Source organism: Lates calcarifer, linkage group LG21, assembly GCF_001640805.2.
Source record: "Lates calcarifer isolate ASB-BC8 linkage group LG21, TLL_Latcal_v3, whole genome shotgun sequence".
Classification (NCBI taxonomy): Eukaryota; Metazoa; Chordata; class Actinopteri; family Centropomidae; genus Lates; species Lates calcarifer.
The window spans coordinates 6,058,305-6,082,222 of record NC_066853.1 but is presented as its reverse complement, the minus strand read 5'-3'; the positions used below and the strand labels follow the sequence as shown (position 1 = coordinate 6,082,222).

The window sequence follows — 23,918 nt, the reverse complement described above, 5'->3', positions numbered from 1 at the left end:
GGAGGGGGGGGCAGTGTAGGAGATTAGCCCCAGAGGGGGTGTGAGCTTGTGTGTGTGTTCATGTGTGCTGTGGGTCAGCAGGTCTAGAGTTATTTCCCTAAAGCCTGCCGGTCATAGACTCTTCAGAGCAGTGGACAATTTTCACGATTACACAGTCAGACTTAGAGGCTGATACTGTTTATAGTATATTAGCAAGTACTGTAGTTATATATTGTCATATAAATAATATGTGTCATTGATGAGTTCCACCTATGACAAATTTATGTAGCACTGATGACAGTAAAGACCTAAATCACACAGTACACATTGTTACTGTACCAAAATGATCCAGGAGTTTAATATATTATGTCTAGTGTGCACGCTAACAGTTTAGCAGTAGCTATTTTAAGTCATCAGAAGCGAGTAGCTGAATGCTTCTTCCGATGCTGCCCTTGTTGAGGGTACTGGTACAATCCACGCTCAAGAATACTCCAGTGATTTAGTGTTGCACTTCCATAACTTGGGAGGGCATTAAAGAGACAGCAGCAGAGGCTATGATATCCAGGAACAAAGGATCCTACATTTCCCATAATGCAAACTGCAATGCAACTTCTCATTAAACCCTCTCTCCTGGGTAAATGCCCATGTGTTTCAAACTCTATGGACCCAGTTATTTTGGACAGGCCCAGATAACCCTGCTGACATCACTATGACGTCATCAGGGGGTTATTGTCTCAGACTTGATGAAGCTCCCTCAGAGCCACAGGGGTCATTATACAGCTGTATTCCGCAATTTAATTTCAATATGTAATAGCTTCTCCAGCAGAGCCATAGGCTGTTGTAGTAGTGCTTGTTGTTGTTGTTGTTTTCTCCGTTGTGTAGGTGACATTTGGAAATGCTTGGAAGCTCAGGTTGCCTGTACATATTTTAGTCAGGTCATGGCTGTTTTTGTTGTGGTTGCTGTTGCTGGCAGGGGCTACTTAAACAAGTGGTAAGGAGTCTGGGCAGGTTTGACGTTTACTTTGTTTGCTTCATCATCTCAGAATTGAACAGAAGTGACACTCCAGAGAATACCGCCTTACACGCTTCACTGGAGAGAGAGCAAGCAGACACCGAGGAGAGGAAGGTGAGTTGAGGGGGGGGGGAACAAAGTTGGAAGGGAGTGAAGGGAGACAAAGATGAGGGATGACTGTCTAGATCTGTGCCGTCAAAGAGGATTTATTGTGATCACATCTAGATGTGGAAAACAAAGGAGGAAGAAGGGGGTGACACAGAGGGGAACACAAGGCAGCCACTACAACACAGAGAGCAAATTTCTATAGAAATTTGTCTTCCTGACTCACAGCGAGAGCAGTGTGCTCTGCAGCAGGGAGATAACAGAGAGAGAGAGAAGGTGGAGGAGAGGAGAGGAGTAGAGGCCGAGCGGGTGGACATGAGCCAGCATGTCGCTTGGGGCAGAAACTGTGGCTTCGGAGAGGAGAAGTGAGGAGAGGAGAGGAGAGGAGGAATTTTAATGACCCAGAAACCAGCCCAGCAGGTCTGGAGGGGTTGAATGCCACAGATACCTCCCTCGTCCTTCTCTAAGTCTCCTACTTCACATTGGAGAAGGACCCCTCCTCCTTGTTCAGTTAAATATCATTATCCACCACATGTTTATATGTAACCCTGCTATCATTAAGTGCGGTCCTGTTTCTCTTCCTGTATAAAAGTTAGGTAATGTTTGCTTTGAGTTTCTGTTTACAGGGGCCTACATGTTGTCTTTTCCTTTTCCCTCCTCACCTGATATTTCCGCAAGCTTGACTTTGACCCGCGTGTGACGTGTCCGTCACACTCACCCGTCAGAGTGCTGGGATCTGCTATTTTCCTTTCTGTGTCAGACTCTGTGCTCTGTTTCGCTCACCCAAGCCTCAGGAATCTGCCCCTCACTCTCACTCTCTCTCTCTCTCTCATTCTAATCAGTTTAGGAGCAGATGACTGACTGTCCTACTGTAGCTTTGCTGGCAGTGCTGAATACAGAGCTCTTGTGTGTGTGTGACTCAGGAGTGTTTGTGTGTGTTGGCTGGGAGAGAGGTGGTGGGGGCGAAGTTTTGGTTTTCATTCTCTGTCCTTGTTTTGGTCCTGAGTTTGGTTGTAGCACATGTTATATGAGCACATAGGGCAATTATTTAATGTTAGTTGTAGACTAATTTAATATAACTCAATCATTTTAACTGTTGATAGAAATATTAGATTATTTTTTATTCAAACTGAATTATTAAACCGCTTATCAGTGTTATATTTTACTACACTATCTTATTTGCTTAAGTGTTGAGTCATATGCCTTCTCTCTACTAAACTATAAAAAATCCCCCTCATGTCTCTCCTGATTTCATTTTATCTACTTTGCTCCCAGTATCTGTTTCCCACATCATCATGCTGAGGTTGTAGGAATACAATAACTACGAGATAATATACCCTCTGTATGATTAGTTACTTTGAATTTGATTATTTTAGAAATTAAACTTACTCTGTTGCTGCACTTAGTCCCTCTGCATAACAACTTCAGCTCAGTGGGTGAAATGAAAGCATGAATATCTTTGTTAAAAACCAATGAGAGGACATTAACACTTACTGAGCCATCATCGTCATGCCTGAGACACTGTTATGCCTGTTGACCAGGGATTGACCTCCTCAACCAAGTGGTGCCATCATTACCATGGTGACCAGCCAGCGCTGCCCCTGGCGTGCAGGTTTCAGCCACAGAAACTTGAGGTCCTAGGAAACGGACAGAAAAGAGGACGTTGAAGATCTCTTTCTGTTCAGGAAGTGGCAAAGGTTGCTTTGCTTGCATCTCTAAAAATGGTATAAATGGTGGCATTGGACAGGATGTTGAACATCTGTTTAACAGTGTTCTCGACCACATATTACTCATGCGTGATTGCAATCACTGTGTGGTCACGTTTCATTTTATCGCATACATAACATTCATATATTTAATCCAATTTAGAAAGAGGAACTTAATTGATGTTCATGTTATCTGACATTTTTTATCTTCCCCAAGCATGAATTCCCTCATAATCTTAACATGGATCGGTATGATCGGTATGATTGGGCCTATGGGTTTCAGTTTCAATCATTTGCTCCATCTGTTCATCCATCCATCTGCCCAAAACTTTGTCCCAGAGCAAGATCTCTCAAAGACTACTGGCCAGATTACCATGAAATACACACAGTATCTATGGCCCCCAAAGACTGATTCCTAATGATTTTCCTAACCCACTGACCTTTTATCTGTCTTGATCAATACTCTTATCCATGGTAAGTCATCCAAATAAGTAATGGACCAATAATCATCACATTTCAGTGGATATTCATACTCTCCAGAGGATAAACACGGACATTTTGACTTCTCAAGTGCCAACATCAAGCCACACTTTGACTGTTCATGTGCTTTTCTCTCTTTCTCTATCACACTCAAGATGTTTCATAGTCTAGTAGATTACAGTCAACTTTATTTAGCACATTGCACTCCCAAGAAGAATAGAAAAGTGTTTTTAATGACTCTGTGACTTTATCTTTTATCTCACCATCAAGGCAAATATCACCTGTATACTGTCTGCTATGTTTGTAACTTTCATATCACTCTTGGGTCTATTAGTGTGACTTTAATTTCATTTTAAAACCAAGGTTGCAGTTTGATCACTGGCGTATTGTACTGCTACAAAATGTAATTTCTTGCTTCTCTGACCTTTGGCGCACAACATCCCTTTCTCACTCCCACTCGCTGACCATTTAAAAAATGTCTTTCTGTTTTTCCTCTGCGCTTTCTTTTCCCATTTTCAACATCTCCTCTGTCTGTTATCGTCTCCTCGCCGACTGAACTGTGATACTCCTTTTTTCTACTTATCCTGTCATATTATGTTTCCTTGTTCTCCTCCCTCACTGACCATCCATCACTCCATATGACAAGTATACAAAGACATCAGAGGAGAAAAAGAAAAAACAATGAGAAAGAGAGTTGGAGTGCCTTTGGCCAGTGTTAAGATTTCAGCTATATTGACTGAAGGAGTGGTGGTGGAGGATGATAGAAAGAATGACACTCCACCATTTCCTGACTGGAAAAACAGTTTGGCAGAGTGGTCGTGTACACACACACACACTTGTGCAGAGATACAGCAATGTTGACAGGAAAACAGCTTGTTGCCAGGACGGAGTATTCATTTATTGCTTCCCCTCTGTCTCTGTGCATGCACCATAAGGTACTGACAAACACACACAAGCATTGTTCTGTACATTGTTCTGTATGTGTTCGTGTTTGCATGGCAACTGCGACAGTTATGCAATGTAAAGTGTCAGAGATTAATGGACAGAGAGGTGAAAGGTTTGTGCTAGTGTGTACATGTGTTTTTTTAAAGGGAGTATCTGGATGCTTAGTATGTCCACTAGTGTGTTTGCGTGAGTGTGTGTTTTAGGACAACTGACTCACACAGAGGGTGAACTTTATCCCCTGTACATTCTCCACAGGAAGCATGTGTACAGCAGTTGCCTTTGTGTTTGCGGCAAGGTTTGAAATGGAGTCAATCACCTCATTTCCTGGCAAAAGGGCAGAGTGGTATGAGAGGAGGAGGAGAGGAGAGGAAGAATTGGAGGAGTAGTTGAACAGTAGAGAGAAAAAGCAGAGAATGAATCAGCTTGTTTTTTGACACAAAGTCCAGGAAGTGTAGGCAGCAGGGTGGTGTAATGAACAACAAGTTGTCCTCCATCCACAGTTCATGACCTTCTATGGACAAACGCTCTCACTGCTGAAGTGTCCTTGAGCACGAGTCTGAATCCCTATCAGCTCTCTAGAGGTGTTGTTCTCTATCTGGCCCTGATCTATGACCTTCACTTGAAGGAAGCAAAACAAGAGACAGTTTCTCTACAGGGAGCCACCCGCTATCACAATCATTTCATTAATTATATCACTAAATTAATTCATACTCCTAATAGAGAAATATGAGGACTTTAGCTCCACCTCCTGGCCTGTTGCTTTCATAAACCCCCAGCATGGGAGGGACACAGAAGGAAAAGATTGTGTCAAAAAAAAAAAAAACCCCAAAAAAACTGATTTGTGTGACTCAGTTCCTGTTAAGTAAGGATCAACATACAAAAATATCTCTCTCACACACATGCACGCACACTGCTCTAAATTCTGTAGTCTAAACATGTGGGCATGAGGCTATTCAGTCTTCCCAAAAATTATACACAGCACTAATCTGGACCAGTTGGATTGTTTCTTACTGTTAAAACATATGCATATGTGGAAGTACCCCCCCCCCCCCCCCCCCACACACACACACACACTCTTTCTCTCACAAACACACATACACTGTGCAGACACATGAATTAAAGGAAGAGTTTGACATTCTGGGAAATTCACTTGTTGGTTTTCTTGTCTAGAGTTAGATGAGGAGATCAATGCCACTCTCGCATCAGTCCATCAAATATGAAGCTGGTGATAGTCAGTTTAGCCTAATCCATGCAAAAAAGAAGCTTGAGAGCAACATTCTGTGATAATATGGGAGATGTCCTGGAGACATCTTGGCACTCTTAAACAAATTAAGTTTGATGTTGAACTTGCAACATACAGAAAGTAAACAGCTGTTTATGCTGTTAAAAATTCACATATAGCACCTTTTAAACCACAAATTGTTTACACTTTAATATAAAATGTTAATATGTGGACTTTAGAGCTGTTGGTAGGTAGAGTCTTTATGCTAAGCTACCCTAGGTAGCTGTTGGCTTGAGTTCGATATTCAATGGACAGACATGAGAGTGGTATATATCCTCTCATCTAACCCTCCACAAGAAAATAAAAGTTGAACTATAATAAAAAAAAATGATGACACATCACTGGAAAGAGAGACACAATCACAGACACAGTGAGATGGAGTAAACCACAAAGGACACTATAATAGAAACCAGAGAAGGCAAGATATGGAGGCGGACGGAGAAAGTAGATAGGGGAGAGTAAACGTGCAGAGGGGAACTAAAATACAGACAGGGGTGGGAGTTGATGCAGCAGTAGGGAGGAGGTGGTAATATGGAAAATGTGCTGCTTGCTACCGGCTTTGTGCAATGGTTAAGTCATAGAGATTGTATGATTCACTGGAGGACTGCTGACCCATCTGGAACACAGCTGCAAGTGTGCTGGATGTGTGTGTGTACATGAGCTGGTGCACACATCAGTGTCTCTGCTGCCTACGTGTGGGAGATAAAGCCACCATGTGTAAAAACTGTTGAGCTTTCTTGAGAACGAAAGGTTTTCACCCACCCCACCCTCCCACACACGTCCTCTAGATTCAGACACACGTACACTCACAATATCGGATCAGTTGGCCCTTAGCCCTGGAGCTCACCACCAGCCCAGCTGTCATTCACAGAACATCTCATACCATCCTGGGGAACATTTAGGAGAGTGCCAGGAAACCCATCCTGATCGATTTATGAGTTCTTCACAAGGACAGATTACTCTCTTTTTCTTTCTTTATTGCCCTGTTTTCTTTGCACACTTGATCACTCACACCTTTTCCCATCAGCTCTTAAAATGCCTGACATCATTCATCTACAAATGTCTCTGATATCTAGTAGACACAACACTTACTCACATTAACTGACTGGTTATCAATACAATATAAAGATACACATAAATGAATTTTTCCACTTGAAGTAATTGTTTTGTTTTACTGGTGACGCCCTTTTTGGTGTGTACTAACAGCATATGAAAATATCTTTATATTGTAATAGAATGTAGTAGTATAGTACATAATAATACAGTTTATAGTATATCATATAGTCTTTATATACAGTCTATAATTTGCTCATTGAACACATGTGAATCATGAGTAAGTCTTCAAAATGGACCCACCCCTCTTAGTTACTGTTGCTATGCCTGTCAAGCTTTCCATTCTTGCACATTATGCAGTTTACACTGACAATGGTGCCAGATACAATTATAATTCTTACTAATTTTCACTAAGTGCCCCTTATTTTAGACAGAGACAAAAAAAAACACCCCCTCATTTCTAGCTGCTGACTGTCAGTCTCTTTTAATGCTCTGACTTTAAGAGGAGAACCTTTTAAAAGGTATGTTAAGAATGCACATATAGCTACATACATGTTATCTTGCTAAAAGATTGAGGCTAACGTTGCAGGCAAAAAGTCAGCATCTCCACCATGAGCCATGTAGAAGATTAAATATGATATAGCATTATTGTTGTACTGCAGTTTAGAGCTACAGTAGTTAGTGCTAGTATTAGAAGTATGATGAGGAAAATTGTAAGGTGAGACCATTATTTCACTCTAACCTATACCTGCTTAGCTTACATATTTGGGAATGTAAGTAATTAAATAAGATGTTAGATTTGTACTTTATTGTTTGCAATGACTTTTAACATAAGAAGACAAGGCCTAACCAATGTGTTTGATGAACAAAGGAGTTCCTCAAAACACCGCAGCACATAACCACTAACATTAGTCTGCACTCTAGTAGTATCCTGAGATAATAACATCCATGCAGGGCCAGAAATACTGTACAGTGAATGTGCCACTTGTGAACAGGTCTTTTCTGATGTAACCTGTAACTCCATAAAATAGTGCAGTGTGAAATGCTCCTTGAACTTGAAAGTAACGTGTGGTTACCACAGAAGGTTGTATTCTAGTTACCCAGACATGCTAACATTTGCAGCTTATGTTAAAACACATAAGCAGACTGTTTCATCTCTTCTTTACACTTTTGCTCTTGTATTTTGGTTTAACACAGGGTTGACAGAAAAAATAGAAAATGCTAAGTATGCAGTCCCATGCATGCTGCTTCAGCATGTGGAATAATCCCAAGCATGACAGATCTGCTGTGCCTAGTTGCCAAGCTACATCTGGACTGACTGATGGCTGCTTTGGGGAGGAGTCTAGTAAATCGTCAATTGTCAGAAATGCTAAATTCACATTTTCTTACAAAAACATCTACAAGGTTCTTGTTTTAGTTTTTCCTTTTTTATATACTTTCACATATGCACAGTCTGGAGCATGCAATTACCAAACAATATTGCCTAAAACTATCCACTAACACACACTTACACACAGACACACATGCAGTCATGGTGAAACACGCCATTGTTATCCTGATAATGCTCCCCAGTGCATGTTAGCGAGGCTGTCTGCTTTTCTGGTGTCAGACCCGTCTATCCTTCACGCCAGCGGCTTCATGACCTACTGCCTAGCGTGTCTCTGTCTGCATGCATGCATGTATGTGTGTGTGTGTGTGCGTGTGTCTGGAGGCTCCCGGACTGCCAGCTGTACTATCAACATGCCCAGGGAGAGCCTTTGCCTCGCAGGATAGAGAAGACAGAGAGGGGCCGTGACCCACCTCTTTCCACGCTAACGCTTCCATGTTAACACGAGCTGTGCATGCATGTCTGTGTTTGTGTGTGAAAGAGGGAATAAAAGAGAATAGACCTGGGTATATGTGCGTGTGTGAGAGAGAGAGACAACGGTGAAACAGTGTAACAGCGGGGGAGGGCAGAGGTGACTTGAAGGGCTTTCACATTTCATTAGAACAGCGATTCACACATGTAAACACATACACACATACACACACACACACCACTCACACACTTCCCGCCCGCCTTGTCCACTCCTCATTCTGCATCCGATTCACTAACACATTTATTCCCCTCCTCCTACACGCTCACATGCAAACACGCACAGCCCTCCTCTCATAAGACCTTGGCCTCCGCCTCAACCGGCAGCACACCAAAACACACGCATTTACATTCTCTCATGCAAATATGTCAACCTCTCACAGGGAATTGGACATTAACTCTAATTCACACATGCACCTTGAGCATATGATCAGAGTGGCACGCACACCAGCAAACAAAAGTACTTCCATATTCACAGTCTTACATGCATACACACAGAATATCATGCAAATATGTTTTTTATTACCATGCCATCAGTTCCCTTGGCACACAATGCCTTCTCTGTGTACACTTTAGCTATAGGTGGTGTTTAACATGCAAAACTCACAAATACACATGCTAACAAGGCATGCCAGTTGCATGTCATAGGGCCAGGGCATCATTTGGAGGGAATGTCTTTGATCTCGTATTGACAGAGACACAGACAGCCAGATGCAGAACTGAGCAACAGTGAGGATCACCTCACCCAGCAGCAGAAGAAAAAAAGAAAAAATAAACTAAAGGAAAATCTAAAAGGAGAAAAGAATGAAATGATTCCTTTTGTTGAGCTTTTAATCATCGCATTTCTAAATGGTTTATTTTTATTAAATGAACTGCTTGAAATCATTTAGCCATTATTTCAAAATGAACATGATCCATCTATCCAGTAAGATAATCTTTTAAAAAAGCACAACTGACTGTGACTCATAAACAGTTTAAGCTGTTGAAGCATAAATAAACTTTTTTTTTTTCAAATTCTGAATGTCACATTTTCAGAAAATCTTCAATTTATGATACAATATGTTTCAACAAATGCTGACCTAAAATGTCTTCCTCATGTTAGCTGCCACACTTGAACATAGTGCAGGGGAAAGTACCTTAAGTCAGCTGAGGAGACAAAACTGGATCTTCTCCACAGGACCAGCAAAGACCCCAGGAGTTCTGGCCAACAGCATAGCAGAGGGAATTACATCCAGCCAGACCTCCCTACATCTGAAACACAGAGCAAAATCATGATAAAGTTTAATAACAATCAATAATTCCAATTGGCCTCTCTTGTTTGGCCAGCAAAAATGACTATTCCCCTGTTATCATACATACTCTCATAAAGAGTTATTTTTATGTGTAGTTCATTTCCTTCAAATCTTACCATTCAAGCATCACAAATTCCTACAATTCTTGTGGTGGATCACAGAGACATAGAGTTAAACAGTTTCATGAGCAAAAAGGAAAATGTTGGGAGTTGTCTGATTGTAGCCTACACGTTGTTTAATGATCTGACTTCCTGTAATTTCCCTCGGGATAAATAAAGCTTCTTGAATCTTGAATTTATTCAAAATGTTGGATTGTGATATGAACTGATATGCTCTTCAGGTAAGGTTGGGGTTTAAAGTTTGAAAAAAGTCTGTCTGTCATAAAACACGTGTGTGAGATTACATGGTTGACTACATCATAAAACACTGTATACACTGTTTAGAGGGTGACACATATGATTTCTTGGAAACACATCTTCCACCTATATCACCATGAATCAGCACTGCTCATGAACGGGTGATATGAATGCAAAAGTCACAGGCCTCCACACCCTTCTTCCCCTTCTTGCACTATGTAAAAGTCACACTGCTTCCTACATCTCTGCTGAACATAAACTGTGTACTGTAGAAGTGCCCAATATAAAATAATTGTGGGCAGAGGTTTTATAAGAGAGAAACAGGATGTATATTGTAAAGGATAGTTTAGAGACTAGGAACAAGATAAACAATAATTGAAATGCATTTCTAAAATGACTGAAATTAACATTCAAACATTTTTGTGGAAAGCGAGGAGCTTTAACAAAATCTAAATTTGGTGATATCAGCAGCAGGACCAGACAGACACACTGCAGCAGCAGCCCTAAAGCTTTGAGGGCAGGCAGTATATCTAAGAAGAATTCCTGTTATCCTTGCACATGTTCTCCAACTGCACCATCTGATCACTCATGCTCCCCATTTGGTGTGTTATACACATCCAAACACATTGCACAAACACACCAGGGATGTTCGCAGAAGCATGTGTTTGTGTATACACATGTGCAGGATGTACGCAGCCTCACAGCTGCATGCACACAATCAAACAATCCCACTGCGTCTACTCAGTTAACACTTAATTCACAAAAATGTTTATTCCTTGGATTTATGCCAGGTATGAAACCACCACTCAGTCCCTTTCATCACTGTCTCTTCATTTTGGTAAACCCCCACATGCTCCACCTGGACAGGACCTAACCAGCTGCATCTTTTTCAGGGTTGTTGCAGTGTAGCATCTAGTGAGACTAAAAGGACAACATCAACAACAAAGATGCCACTGTAATGTCACTAAACTGGACACTTTCCAGACCTTTCTGGCATCTTGCTATCTCATCTATGAAAATCATAAACAGCACATCTGACACCCAGCTTGAAAGAACTTGACTTAACGCCAAGAATGCAAACTCAGCTCTCACACCAAGTGTATTAAGACTGACTAAACTCTTGGCTCTTCACACTCCACACATAACCTCTCTCAGGATATCTTTGCCTTTTACAAATCCATAAAACATGCTGACACAATTAGCTAAGCTCGCATTATTCATGTATTATCTCTGACACTGTGAAAAGTCAGACTGTGGTTAAATGACCACCAAGGAATCTACATTGTTCATTGTGTATCTGAAGCTCAGCACTTGATCTGGATTACGTGTATGCTGTAACCACTAGGCCATGAAATACTCATTTGACCAGACAAGGGGCAGACTTAGGTCGCCTCCGTGACAGGCACTCAACATATTTTGGCCAAGGCTCCTCGCAGCTGCTTCCACAACAGCGGATCAACTGCCAGACCTTCTCGTCAACCTCCTCTGGCACAAATCAAAGATTTCTCAGAGGTGACAGTGGAAATACACGATTTCCAAACTGAGCATTCCCAGCACATCCTTACAGCAGGTTTTTGCTTATGAGGTCTGTAACCCTTCCTGTTATTTGATACAACTCACCACCAGTTGCCCTCACAACTGTGTTTGTTATTCATGGCCAGCACTAACGTCTCCATTTCACGTTCCAACAGCAAGTTTTTCTGGTCATTGTCTACAATATCCATATTTGCGTCTCTTCTATATTTCAGCCAGGAGTTAGTTGGAGGCTGAGTGAGGCAACTCATCACTAATAAAATTTGAAGTGCAATTTCACTTTAAAATGAAACCTGGTTGACTGTTGGAACTATTGGTGACCAGTTTAAAGCTGCAACAAATCAATATTTCTGTGTTAGTAATGGGTCAAATGACTGTGTTTGATGTGAAAAACATCACTTGTGGTGACAAACCGAGAGAATCGCCACCTGACTCTGCAGTTCACCTCGGATTAATGGAGCATTTTAGCACCTCTCAGCTCATTGGCCTTATTTTTACAGTCTGCAGTTTCACTGTTTGGTTCACTGCCACTGCTGCATTATTTTCAGCCACAGGAGGCAGCTGTTCTCAGTGAAAAAGCTCTTAAAAACTGTTTCCAGAGATTGTGGTATGCTAGGCTAAACATGTCAGCTATCTCTGTGTTAAAAAAAAAACCACAAAGATAAAACTGATATTGGTGTTCTGATATAACTCAGTTGCTAGGAGAGAATTTTCCAAAATTCTTTTAGGGCTGTTTTACGAGAATATCTGATGATTGCTGCTAGCCTGTACCTAGATAGTTCCTATAAAAATCTTCAAAGCAAGAATGTGTGTGTACAAATGTACATGTGTGTTTGTGTGAGAGAGGTAAGGGGGGTGGGGGGGTGGATTCCTACTATTCTGTTTGTGCTGTGCCCAACACTTCCAGCATCTTTGTTTATAGCTCTCCTCTGCTCTTTTCACACAGAATTGATGAGAGAGACACACACATTAAACACATTGCTCTTGGCAGGCACAGGAGCACACAGTCACACATACGCGCTGTGCTCCAAAACCCACCACAGTGACCTTTCAGATGCAGATGTGAGAGCTTGTAGGCTTGATGTGAGAACCTGGAGAATACAACTTGAGCACTTGTGGAACAAAAAATCTGAACATGGCAGCTTCCCTCCACCGCCAAAATGTCAACATCTTCTGCTCCCTCTCCCTGCTTCTAAGACAGTCAAGTTGGCAGCAGGTTCATGTCTCTGCACACTGGCTAAACACTCACAGAGACGCACAGTCTCCTGTGCACAGTGTGCTCATTATTAGATTTGTTGAAGGATATAAATTCCCACGTAATTCATTCTGTGGATAGATGACCAGGCCGCGGTGCACTGTGTCTGTATCCACACATTAAAACTGAGTAGCACAATCTTATCTCTTTGTTTCTCTGGGAGTACACCATGAAATCTGGGGTTTATTGGAGTGAAGGAATGGAACCACGTGAGCGTTTGTTTTGGGACTGAGCTCTGCCTCAGGGGTCACCATAACTCTGCCAGGGAAAGCTGAGCCTGTGTCATAGCAATCTGGATATTTATGAATCTCAACGCCTGGGTCTAGCTGACCTGATAAATAATGTCTATCTGACCGCACCTCACACGCTTACAACGTGACTTGAGCATCATACTGTCGTCATCATTAGCTGGGAAACACACACACACACGCACGCACACTGCAAAAGAAACAAAACTACAGACACAGGGTGAATTCAGGTTTCTGGAGTTTCATTTTCTAGGAGGTGGGAGGCACTATGAGATAGTATATGTGCACATTTTACTGCTTTCCTACTGATGATGAGCAAAGAGAAAAAAGATCAAAGTTTTGTTTTGGTCTCTGGGGTCTCCATCTTTCCCTCTCTCTCTCTTTCTCTGACACACACATACACCCAGAGTCATATGTTTGCATGCAAGTTCACATGCAAGCGCGCAACCCTGAGGGTGAGGAAACTATTTATGGTGAAAGTGGGCAGAAAGTGTAAACACATGTCTGGCATCCTTTGAAAAGACAAATATTTCACTCCTTTTCTTCCCTTCATCTCTCTGAGGGATCCCCACCCTTCACCTCCACCCACCACCTCTACCATATCACATTCTCCTCTGTGCCTTTGAGCTGAAGGGGGAACATAAATCACAGGACACGAAGGAGATAGGACCGGAGAGGCGCACGCAACCATTTGAGCAAATGTCTGTGAAAGGGAGAGACATTACCAGTGGAGGGGGGGGGGGTATTTTGTGTGGGTGGGAGGGCGAACACAATCCCCTCCTTAATGAAAGCAAGAAATGAGGAGATGTCACCAGAGCCTGAAACAGTTGTGCGGCGCCTGCAGTGCCGTCACACAGGTGCTTCTGTCAGTCTATCCTTTCCTCCTCTGATCTGTTCATTTTACAGCCTCTTCTGTCTCCACTCATCTCTCACCCTGACACAGGGACATTGTTGTCCTGTTTGATATCATCGCTTTGCAATCTGAGACCTGAGAAGTGACAGTGAGAGAAAAAAGTGAAGTCAAGCGATGTACTGTGCCAATGTCTGTGCCATTTGTTCACTCAATCCTTTAAATTTTGACTAAGATAACTTTACATTACATAATCTGGGGGCTTCTCACTGCCTGCAACATAATTATAAACTGGTTTCTTGATTATGTCAGCACTTTATGTCATGACTTTGAAAAACAGCTTAAACTCACACCAAAGCCTTTTCAAACCAGAGAGCAGCATTGTAAAACTGGTGAGAAATAGGTGGTGCTAGAGGAGCAGTTGCTGACCTGATGGGCTAACAACTTGGAAACCTGCTCAAGCTGGTTGAGAGTCAAGAGTCTCTTGACTTCTTCTTTTTCCTATATTATGACATTTCACTGTATAGTCACGAGCACATCAACATCAGCTCCTTTTTAGCCGTAGTAAGCACAGTAAAACTGTAGTCGCTCCTGTTCCATCTCTGGGAGGAAATTGAGAAACCAGAGGTTTTGCGGTGAGGAAAGGAAAAAACCCATAAACTCTGTCTCTACACCCTCCAACTTGAGGACACATGCCACATGCCAGTGATAAAAGATTATTAAATGTTGTTCCTCCTCTAAGCATCAGAAGACAGAGGATGTTGTGTGACCACATGCCCACTCAGTCATACTTCATACCACTTGTGAATTATTTTTGCAGTGGCAGGGGACTTCCATAATATCCAACACTGTGGAAAATTACTTCGTTCTGTGACCGCTTTTGTTTTAGATACCTTATAAATCCAATAAGCGTGGACTCACTTAAATGAATGTCACACTCTCCTCATCAGATTCTTGTTGATCTTCCATTATTTTTGTTTTTGTGAGTCTGTGACCTTATACTTTATCTTTGTGCAAATTCAGGCTATTGTGGTTGTATATTAGAAATCATTAGTAATGTGAGGTTCCAGAAATATAAATGCTGATAAAAAAAAGAATTTAAAAAAGTAGATGCTAAGACATTCATGTTGATCCCATAGCCTTGGAAAGCCATTGGCAAAATGTCGCTATTTTTACACAGTATCATTATCACACACACACACACATACACACATACACACATACACACATTACAGTGTTGTGCAATGCAGATGTAAGACATGTAGGGCTCCTAGAGCTTAGCTTTAGGCAAGTGAGAAAAGATAACTCAAAACAAATTTGTCTCGATGATAGGCGATCTGACATAAATACTCCTAAGGGCACGATCGGAGAGGGTAAAACATACCAGCCCTACCAGGCTCACTACCAGGAGTCCAGTGACTACCAGTGTTTGTGTGTGTTTTCTCTTGTTCCTTGTTGCCTGTGGCTGGTCAGTGTATGTGTGTTTGCCCCTGTGGTTATGTCTGTGGTGTCACCAAAGCCAAAGCAATCTGGCACAAACATACGCATTACAGAGAGAGAGAGAGAGAGAGAGAGAGAGAGAGAGAGAGGGAGAGAGAGATATCACCAGCCTTGCCTGACATTGTGTTGGCAGGCCTTTTGGCATCACCTCCTCCCTCCCGCTCCTCCTCTTTGCCTCCTTCCTGCACCCCTGAAGTGCACGCTTAATCCCTAAGCTCTATCCCCATTTAAAGACAGGGACATCACGCAAACCTGCCTGTCTGCATTGCATCCTAGCCCACACACACACACACAAACCCATGCACTCATTCGGTCACACACGCATGCTGTTTGCTCCTGCAAACACAGAGAAAGAAAGAGAACAGCTCAGCGGGGAGTTAAGCACTGCGGTGGCAGCAGAAGCAGCAGCAGGCCACCGAATATCTGTCTGGTTTTTCCTTTAAATGCCCCCAGTGGAAGGCATGTGATGGGCTCGGATGACGAGATAAGGAAGAGAAGGGACTTTCACAGAGGCTCATCCTCCACCAACTGGTTATGCATATGTAGCTGTCTGATCACACTCTCATGTCATGAACACACCATGGACTGTGGCCAGTTTGTCAGATGAGGATGTGTTTGTGTTGAGGAGGAGTTTGAACTAGGATACTGGATATGTGTGTGGGCTTTGCCGGGAGAAACTGAAAGCATGTTGGGCCTGTTAGGTAGAAAAAATCTTACTTACCCCTTCATGAGAATCAAGATTATATTTGTTGTTGTGCTTTTGGGGGAGATATTGCTCGCTTATTCCCTCTATCTCCAAAAGATGTCATTCCAAGTTTCTGCTGCAGGGCTGAAAGCTCATTTTCTCAAGAACTAACTCAAATCTCTCTCCACTGGATGATCCACCTCTCCACACAGTGAAACACCAAATAAATACTTCTGCTCTTGTGTTATAAGAGCTACAAGCACTGTGAGGCCATACTCTTACTCTCCTTGATTGTTTGTAATCCTGGTGATTGAAGACCTGCAGATCTACTGCTGCACTCACTACCAGTCTCCCAGGAAGTGTGTGTCAGCTGAGTACCTTAAACTGACATGTAGATATTGACCTCTAGTGGCCAAAATGTGAATCTTGTGGGCAGTTGAACTCTTGCCCTCAGCTGCTGTAGGTCTAGTAGAAATTTTAGCGCTTATTCTTAATTTTTCATTTGACAGTATCTGTTTCTCAGACCTTTATTTCATTAACTGTCATTATTTTTGTCCTTTCTTTGCCCATAAAACATGCTAGTAGCTGTTTGTACAGTAAATTTTGCTCCAGTCATTTCTTTCTTTGCCTGAGAAGTTCCTAAACTTAAAGAACTGAATCAGGTAAAACTGAACTCACTCACTGACATATAAACATTCTGGGAGTGAAACTTACTAAACTTCTATTTTGCATCATTTTGTGGTCATTAAGTGCCTGTTTTCTACTCATTTTGTATCTATTTGTAGTCATTTTGTGTCTGGTCTTACTTGTTTAATGCATCTTTGTGCCTTTGTGTGATTGTTTTGCATATATTTGTACTTATTTTGTATCTCTTTTAGTTGTTTTGCATCTTTATTAAGTGGTTTTGTTTTGTGTTTCATCTTTGTGGTCAGTTAGTCACTTCAAACAGAGGCTCTGGTCCAGGGGCTTCCTTGACCCCTTAGTCCCCCTGGGGCCTGAGCCTGGTAGGCCCATTCAGCAATCCATCCATGGTTATTTTTTAATAAAAGGAAAAGGAAAAGGTTGTAGATTTCCCTTTTTTGATCTCTGAGACGTATCAAAACTGGGCAAATGAAACAAAGTGGGAAGTGAGGAAATATGCTGGGTATTTTGATGTGAACTAACCTTTAGTCAAGCGAAACTGTGCGGCTACATAGTGTTGCAGCTGCAGTGTCTCCGCCTGCCTGCAGAGGGCAGCAATGAAGCAGCTTCACCGTCTGAACAGAGAAGAAGAGAGCCGGTGTATTTCCGGGTTTATGCTGACGCGTCCCTCTTCTCCTCGTACACCGACGTGTCAGTCCTCTTGTGCCCAGAGCTGAGCAGCAGAAACACCGGTCAGTCCGCAGACATGGCTCCCAAAGGCAGCAACAAGCAGCAGTCGGAGGAAGACCTTCTCCTCCAGGACTTCAGCAGAAACCTTTCAGCGAAGTCCACCGCCCTGTTTTACGGGAACGCACTCATCGTCTCTGCCATCCCCATCTGTGAGTACCGGTGGCTGGCTGCTGCTAACTAGCTTAGCTAACACTGATTCATTGGAGGAGGGAAAACTGGGGAAAACTGGCATAAATATAAGATTGCATGTAGCTACAAAGAATTTTAACATCATGTAGTATTTCCCAGACATAAGAGATCATAGTAAAGTGATACAGTAATGAAGAATATGCTTTGATATGTAGCTTAGGTAGTAGATAAGTCAAGATTACTTAAGTACTAGTGTGTTATTATACTACTATTATTACACTACTTATTGAAAAGCAAATCACTAAAACAAATGAACTCCCAATGCTCAGTTCATTATGTTTAGATGTTGGTAAGTGGAGAAAGAAGAGTTTTAGTAAGAATCGTATAATACAACTGTGTGATTGACTCTTTATCTCTTCAGGGCTGTTTTGGAGGATCTGGCATATGGATCTTGTCCAGTCAGCAGTTTTGTATGCTGTCATGACTCTGGTCAGCACCTACCTGGTGGCCTTTGCCTACAAGAACGTCAAGTTTGTTCTCAAGCACAAGTAAGTTGGAAGAGACACTCTGCATGTGTCTCTCCATAGGTTTTACCTCTGGATTAGGATTTCATTTAACATTTACTGCATTCACTAAAATACTGATTATGACAATTAGTCCTGTATTTGCTTGATGGTTTAATCAGACAGACCATAATGAAACATTCATGTCTGTGCATTTGAACCTGTTAGATGACCAAAGTACCTTTACTTCTTGATTGCTGAAATCATCACTTACACCTTTTCTCTTACAAGTCAGCTTTGCTCCCAAGTATAAGAAAAATCCCTCACACACTCCTGCTGTTTTCTGTTGGTTCCCCAGAGTTGCCCAGAAACGTGAGGATGCTGTTTCCAAGGAGGTAACCAGGAAGTTGTCTGAGGCAGACAACCGCAAGATGTCCCGCAAGGAGAAAGACGAGAGGTGATGAACGCATCATTTCGTTTTGTGTTGTGTTGGAGGTTTACACTTGCGGTTTCAAAGTTAGACACTGCCTGGGTTAGCTTTTAAACTGGAATCACCTCAGCAAAATGTGTGCACACACAAGAGAGAGAAAGTGCAGATTACATGATGCATCTGTTGAGGAAACTGCCAGGGTATAATTATGGTACACTGTGATGAAAGGGACTGACGCGCTGTTTTCGCTCATGTTCAGGATCCTATGGAAGAAGAATGAGGTCGCTGACTACGAGGCCACCACCTTCTCCATCTTCTACAACAACACTCTGTTCTTGGTCCTCGTCATCATCGCCTCCTTCTTCTTGCTCAAGAACTTCAACCCCACCGTGTATCCTTTCAGTCATATGTCACCCAGCACAGATAACATTGGGATTGACGAGGTTGCCAGAATTAAATCACACCACACAACTCTTCAACAGCACACCATGCTTTCTTTAGCAAGTAAGATTTGACTGTGATGGAGGGTAGATAGTCACAAGCATTTGTTGAGTCAAGCAACAATGTGATGTCTTAAATTTTGATCGGGCTAGACAGGAGATATGACACAAACTCTACCCTTACTGTACAATCAGGAGTCATATGCTCACCTTTATATGGTGCCTGTCTTAAATTGCGTGTGTGCAATCAAGTTTGGAAAGTTACAACACACTGTGCACGCAGTAGTTGTAACAGATCTCCGATGGCTGATGCACTGATGGCAGGAAGGCAGCTGCTGCACATTTGTGCACAAATTCTGACCTTTACAAGCATGATGCTGATAAACCAGTGGTCATCCAGCACTGTCTTCATCCCTGTTTTCTTTTGTTTTTTTTTTGTTTTTTTTACCTTAACTCACTTTTTTCCCAGCAACTACATTCTGTCCATCAGTGCCTCCTCGGGACTCATCGCTCTGCTGTCGACCGGCTCCAAGTAAAAGGAGGAAGAAAAGAGGGGACGGAGAAAGCTGGAGGGAGGAGGGATAACAGGGTGGGATTGGGTAGGATGTGGGTTAAAGAAGGGTATACAGTATATTGTTTTTCACTTTACTTAGGAATGGGGTTTAAGGGTGGGGGGTGGGGGCTGGAATATCACATTTCAACTTCATGAAATTCATGATCAAATGTCTGGAGGGTGTTTCTCCAGGTCTGTCTTCTGTTTTTTGTAACAAATAAAGCAACCAGGTATACTTGTTCTCTGACTGTGTGTCATTCAGTCTGCTTCAGAGCCCTTTCAGAAAAGGTTTGTATTTGAATTATGTTGTTTGAGAGACTGATGTTTCCATTGGCAATGCATTTATTTATAGTCACACTTTTATATAGACTATTTACAGAGAAACCACTGCTCAGGAGAGGAAATAATACAATGGTTTGCATGTCACTTTTCAACAAAGAAAAAGAACCAAACTCAGCGTAACTCAAGTCTTTTCCATCCACAACTTTACATGTTGTAGACAACAACACTGATCTGTAGGATAGATTACATACAGTACTTTACATTTTCATCAGAACTGATTTTAGGTTAGATTTATTTAAGAGCAGGAGGATCTTGGGTTAAAGCTATTGTGACAAGTTGCAGGACTTTTAATGGTATCTGAATCAATTAAGAGTTAAAAATTCAGCCAAAGGTTAATGCTGTCTACTTTTTTTCCATTTTGACCTATGACCTGTTCCCTAGCTTGTGAGACTGATGCTGATAATAAATTAAGAAGACAGTGAAAAAGCCAATGCCCACATCGCTGTTTTCTCTGGCAACAATGACAGATTTATGTCCAGTTTCTATTAATTATATATATTCCTTACATATATAATTTTGTTGGTATCCATAAGATGATTGTATTGCTTGTTTCCCTCTAGAGAAAATCCAGAGTTTGCAGAGACTGTAAAACTGGTAAAGACTGTGGTCTCTGGACAAACTGATGCTTCATGAAACAAATGGCTGGTTGAAGGGGAAGATATTGTCCCAGTAAGATTATTTTGGGGACAAGGCGCAGATAAAGGCCAAGAGAGAACAAAACCATTGTCACACACAGTGATGAGCTGTAAGCTAGGACTGAATAGACAAGTATCTACAGCCTCTATACAAACTGTGCTGTGAGTCTTGCTGCTTTGTTTTTGTCTTAATGAAGTAATGGATAACACATACTGTAGACTGGGAAATCTAATAATGAATATTGCTCTACTCTCACATTTGTTTTTGGAGACAGCATCCAAACACCATGTAACATTTCATAATGAAAGAGATCCCTGAATGTTTTTCCTGTAGCGGGACTCAAGTCAAGGCACTCTGTCCGGTGGAGAAGTGTCCACACACTCCGACAGGCCACAGTCCAACATTGTCACTGACTCAAACTGATCAGCAACTTGTTGACTTGCACAAAAAAAGTACCACTTCTCTATGTGTTATCACACATTTTACCAACAAGAGATACAGGGAAGGAAATTAAATGGATTTGACCTGAAAAGCAACTATCCACATACCAACTGCTATTTTAGTATATAGAGCATATATTGCCCAAATGTTCTATCTTTGAACAGTAAGTAGAGTCAGATGGGTGTAAGTAATATGTCTCTTAGGACAACAAATGCTTTCCTGGGTGTTATTTTTTGTTAATATATGGATAGCTATTTGCATTACAATGATGACTAAGTGCTGGTCAGGTCACCCTCATTTGTATTTACCACCAATCCAAAGCAAACAGTCAGGAGGAAGCCTATTCATCATCCAAGGCCAGATTTCTTAAAATAAACCATGCTGCTATTGATGTTTTGTTCTAATACTTGTAACAGCATTTTTGGCAAAGGTATTGATTGCTGTAATCTACCAAAATTTCCTTTGATTAAAATCCGGAAGGCGTCTGTGCTACAAGTCAACAACTGTGCACCGAGGACAAGACAGTGATTCGGCTGGAACCTGGCCAACATCTCTGCTGATCTCCGCAATGGCTTGTTTTCCAGATGAAAAAGAACGAGAACAACAATGCACAAAGGCGACGACCATGAACTGTGAGAGCTGAGCCACCTGGTCAGAAATAACGATTCAAGGTCATGACTACTAGACAATGCTTAAGCTCATTATTTGTTTCTCATAACAGAAGCCCATTCTTTAAATAATGTAATTATTAATACAGATTTTATAATCTGACTTCACTATGCAAAAATAAAACAAATGAACCCTTGATCATTGTAAATAGCTCTATGAAATATCCTTCAGGAGACAGAATGAATTCTGTGACAGTGTAAAGTCAGGCTGGAGGAGAAGAATGGTATGAAGATTCAAGCACTGCAACTGATGCAGTGACACTGCAGAGGAGCAACAAAGTAACTCTATTTACATCTTATTTATATATTAGCCATACAGTACAGCAAAGTCCTCATATGCAAGAGAGGCTTCTTCATGGTTTTGCCTATGTTACAAGGTATTCTGTAACATCTTATGTACATGTAACATCTCCAAACAAAAAACAATATCTCAAAATGTCAAAATAAATTTTATATTTGTTAACTACTCTAGAATAAATACTGTAATCTTTGCCACATCCCAAATACCTTGCCTATATGCCACATTGTGCCATTAACAAGCAGTTTTTGCAGTTATTATAACCATGACCACCAGGAGGTCAGTCATCCCTTTATTACATAGATTTATTATATGCTGAGGTCCACATCTGCAGGGTTCAATCAGCGATGCAGGTTCAGTTCACAGGCAAGAAAGAGGATGAGTCCATAATCAACGCAAGCTGAGAGAGAGGTAAGTCCACTTTTTTTTGCAAAGCATTATTCCCCTCCTCTTGGGTTTAGTGAAGCAGAGGAGCAGTTCCTCAAATAGACCACATGGGGGCGACATGCTTCGCTCCCTCCCCTGAACCATGTTCCAATCCTACTAACAATTGACGTCCCACAATCCTCTACTTCGCAGGGGTTCACAAGCTTGCAGTATTTTTGATCAAACTCCTTTTTTGTTGTTTCATTAGGTGCTTTGTAGAAAAGAGAGGCACACTATAGCAGGGGAAACATGCATCAGTTGGTTAATATGCTCAGGATTTGCAGCCTATAATGTCTACTGAATACTATTCTGTACTAAACTGAATACAGGACTGGATACATTAGTTAGGTAGTTGAAAAGCAGCTAATTCAAGCTGATATGGAACTGGTTTGTTGAGGCCTCATTCGTAAAGCTGTTTTTTTTCTTCAGGAATTATGAGCAGGTCATCTTGTTGATGCCAAACCTCGCATTTCATGGGAAAACATCCATCTCAGGATGGTAATTTTGTTTGATACACTGCATAGCAATTTACTGAAAGCACTGACTGACTGGTAGTGTTCATGCAACTGAAGCTTCCTCGTGTCCACTTTCCTGAGGCACCTCTAATTTAAAACTAAGTCTAAGGTGCTTGCATTGATGTATTCAGCTGTGGTATAGTAATTCTCATAAATAAAATATGCTCTGCTCAATGTGAATTTTAGGCTCAAATTAAATTACTTGTGGGTGGAAGTCTCGACATTAGAGAGGAAGGCTTGAGACTCAAGGGTCTGAGTCATCAGCTGAGCTGGGAGGATGTGAGTGGGAAAGCGAATAAGTAACAGAGTCATCTCACTCAACAACTATTATCAAGATGCCCTTGAGCAAGGCACTTTTCCTTTAAATACTCCTGCATAAGTGAGTATGAAATTGGATATCTCTAAAATTCAGGAGCTGCAGTTCTCTACCTTGCCATCTAATTTAAGTTGAAATATCAACTTTATCAAATTTCTGAATTGGGCTCACGGATGGGGTTGAACCAGGATGAGGTTCTCTAAATGACGTCAGCATGGCACTGGATCTGAACTTTAATGTGGGTTAGAATGTGCTCTGCATAGTTATATTTGAATGGGCCGGTGCTGAACAGGGTAATACCTTGGTTGGGATCTACCCAAATGGATTAAGTTGCGTTTGAGGCTGCGAAAAGCTGAGTTTGTGAAGCGTCTCTTGGCTGAGCTGGACTGCACCTGAGATGAACCTGGTAGAGCTGATCTGAGCAGGACAAATCTCAAACAGAGATGTGACGCTGGGCTTAGCAAAGCTGTCTGTTCCAGGCTGAGGAGGGCTGGAGCTGAGTGGGGCCCAAGGAGAGAACCATTTTAATATTGAACGGTGGGTCCATGGTAGCAGTATGGTTAAGTAGATAGGTGCAGCTGACCTCTTGGTAGTCCACCAGCCTGGTCTAAGAGCGGTAGTCTTTCTTACTGTATGGTCTGTTGCCCAGAATGTGGTCGATTTCAGACACCACATGAGAGGTCATCTTAGGAAGGACCTGGGTCAAAAGAGAGA

At 41.8% G+C, this 23,918-nt stretch overlaps 2 protein-coding genes and 1 long non-coding RNA gene across 6 annotated transcripts in view; 1 reads left to right on the top strand and 2 right to left on the bottom strand.

Annotated features, from left to right (window-relative positions):
- Positions 1-760: 760 nt before the first annotated feature.
- LOC127139063 (uncharacterized) lies at positions 761-16,478 on the bottom strand. Its single transcript, XR_007808949.1, has 3 exons — positions 16,173-16,478; positions 9,554-9,668; positions 761-2,733 (listed from the first exon to the last, which is right to left on the bottom strand). It is a non-coding gene; the product is annotated as an uncharacterized LOC127139063 (long non-coding RNA).
- A 951-nt stretch (positions 16,479-17,429) lies between these two features.
- On the top strand, positions 17,430-19,802 carry ssr3 (signal sequence receptor, gamma). Its single transcript, XM_018662115.2, has 5 exons — positions 17,430-17,656; positions 18,058-18,184; positions 18,498-18,596; positions 18,829-18,960; positions 19,479-19,802. The coding sequence occupies exons 1-5, from the start codon at positions 17,524-17,526 to the stop codon at positions 19,543-19,545; spliced, it is 558 nt and encodes a 185-aa protein (XP_018517631.1). The 5' UTR covers positions 17,430-17,523; the 3' UTR covers positions 19,546-19,802.
- The window catches only part of kcnab1a (potassium voltage-gated channel subfamily A regulatory beta subunit 1a), a 105,386-nt gene continuing 101,158 nt past the window's right edge, over positions 19,691-23,918 (bottom strand). For all 4 annotated transcript variants that reach the window (XM_018662110.2, XM_018662113.2, XM_018662112.2 and 1 more), the window contains exon 14: positions 19,691-23,901. In XM_018662110.2, coding sequence (XP_018517626.1) covers positions 23,812-23,901 — 90 coding nt within the window. In that variant the 3' untranslated portion in view covers positions 19,691-23,811. The remainder of the gene's footprint in view (positions 23,902-23,918) is intronic.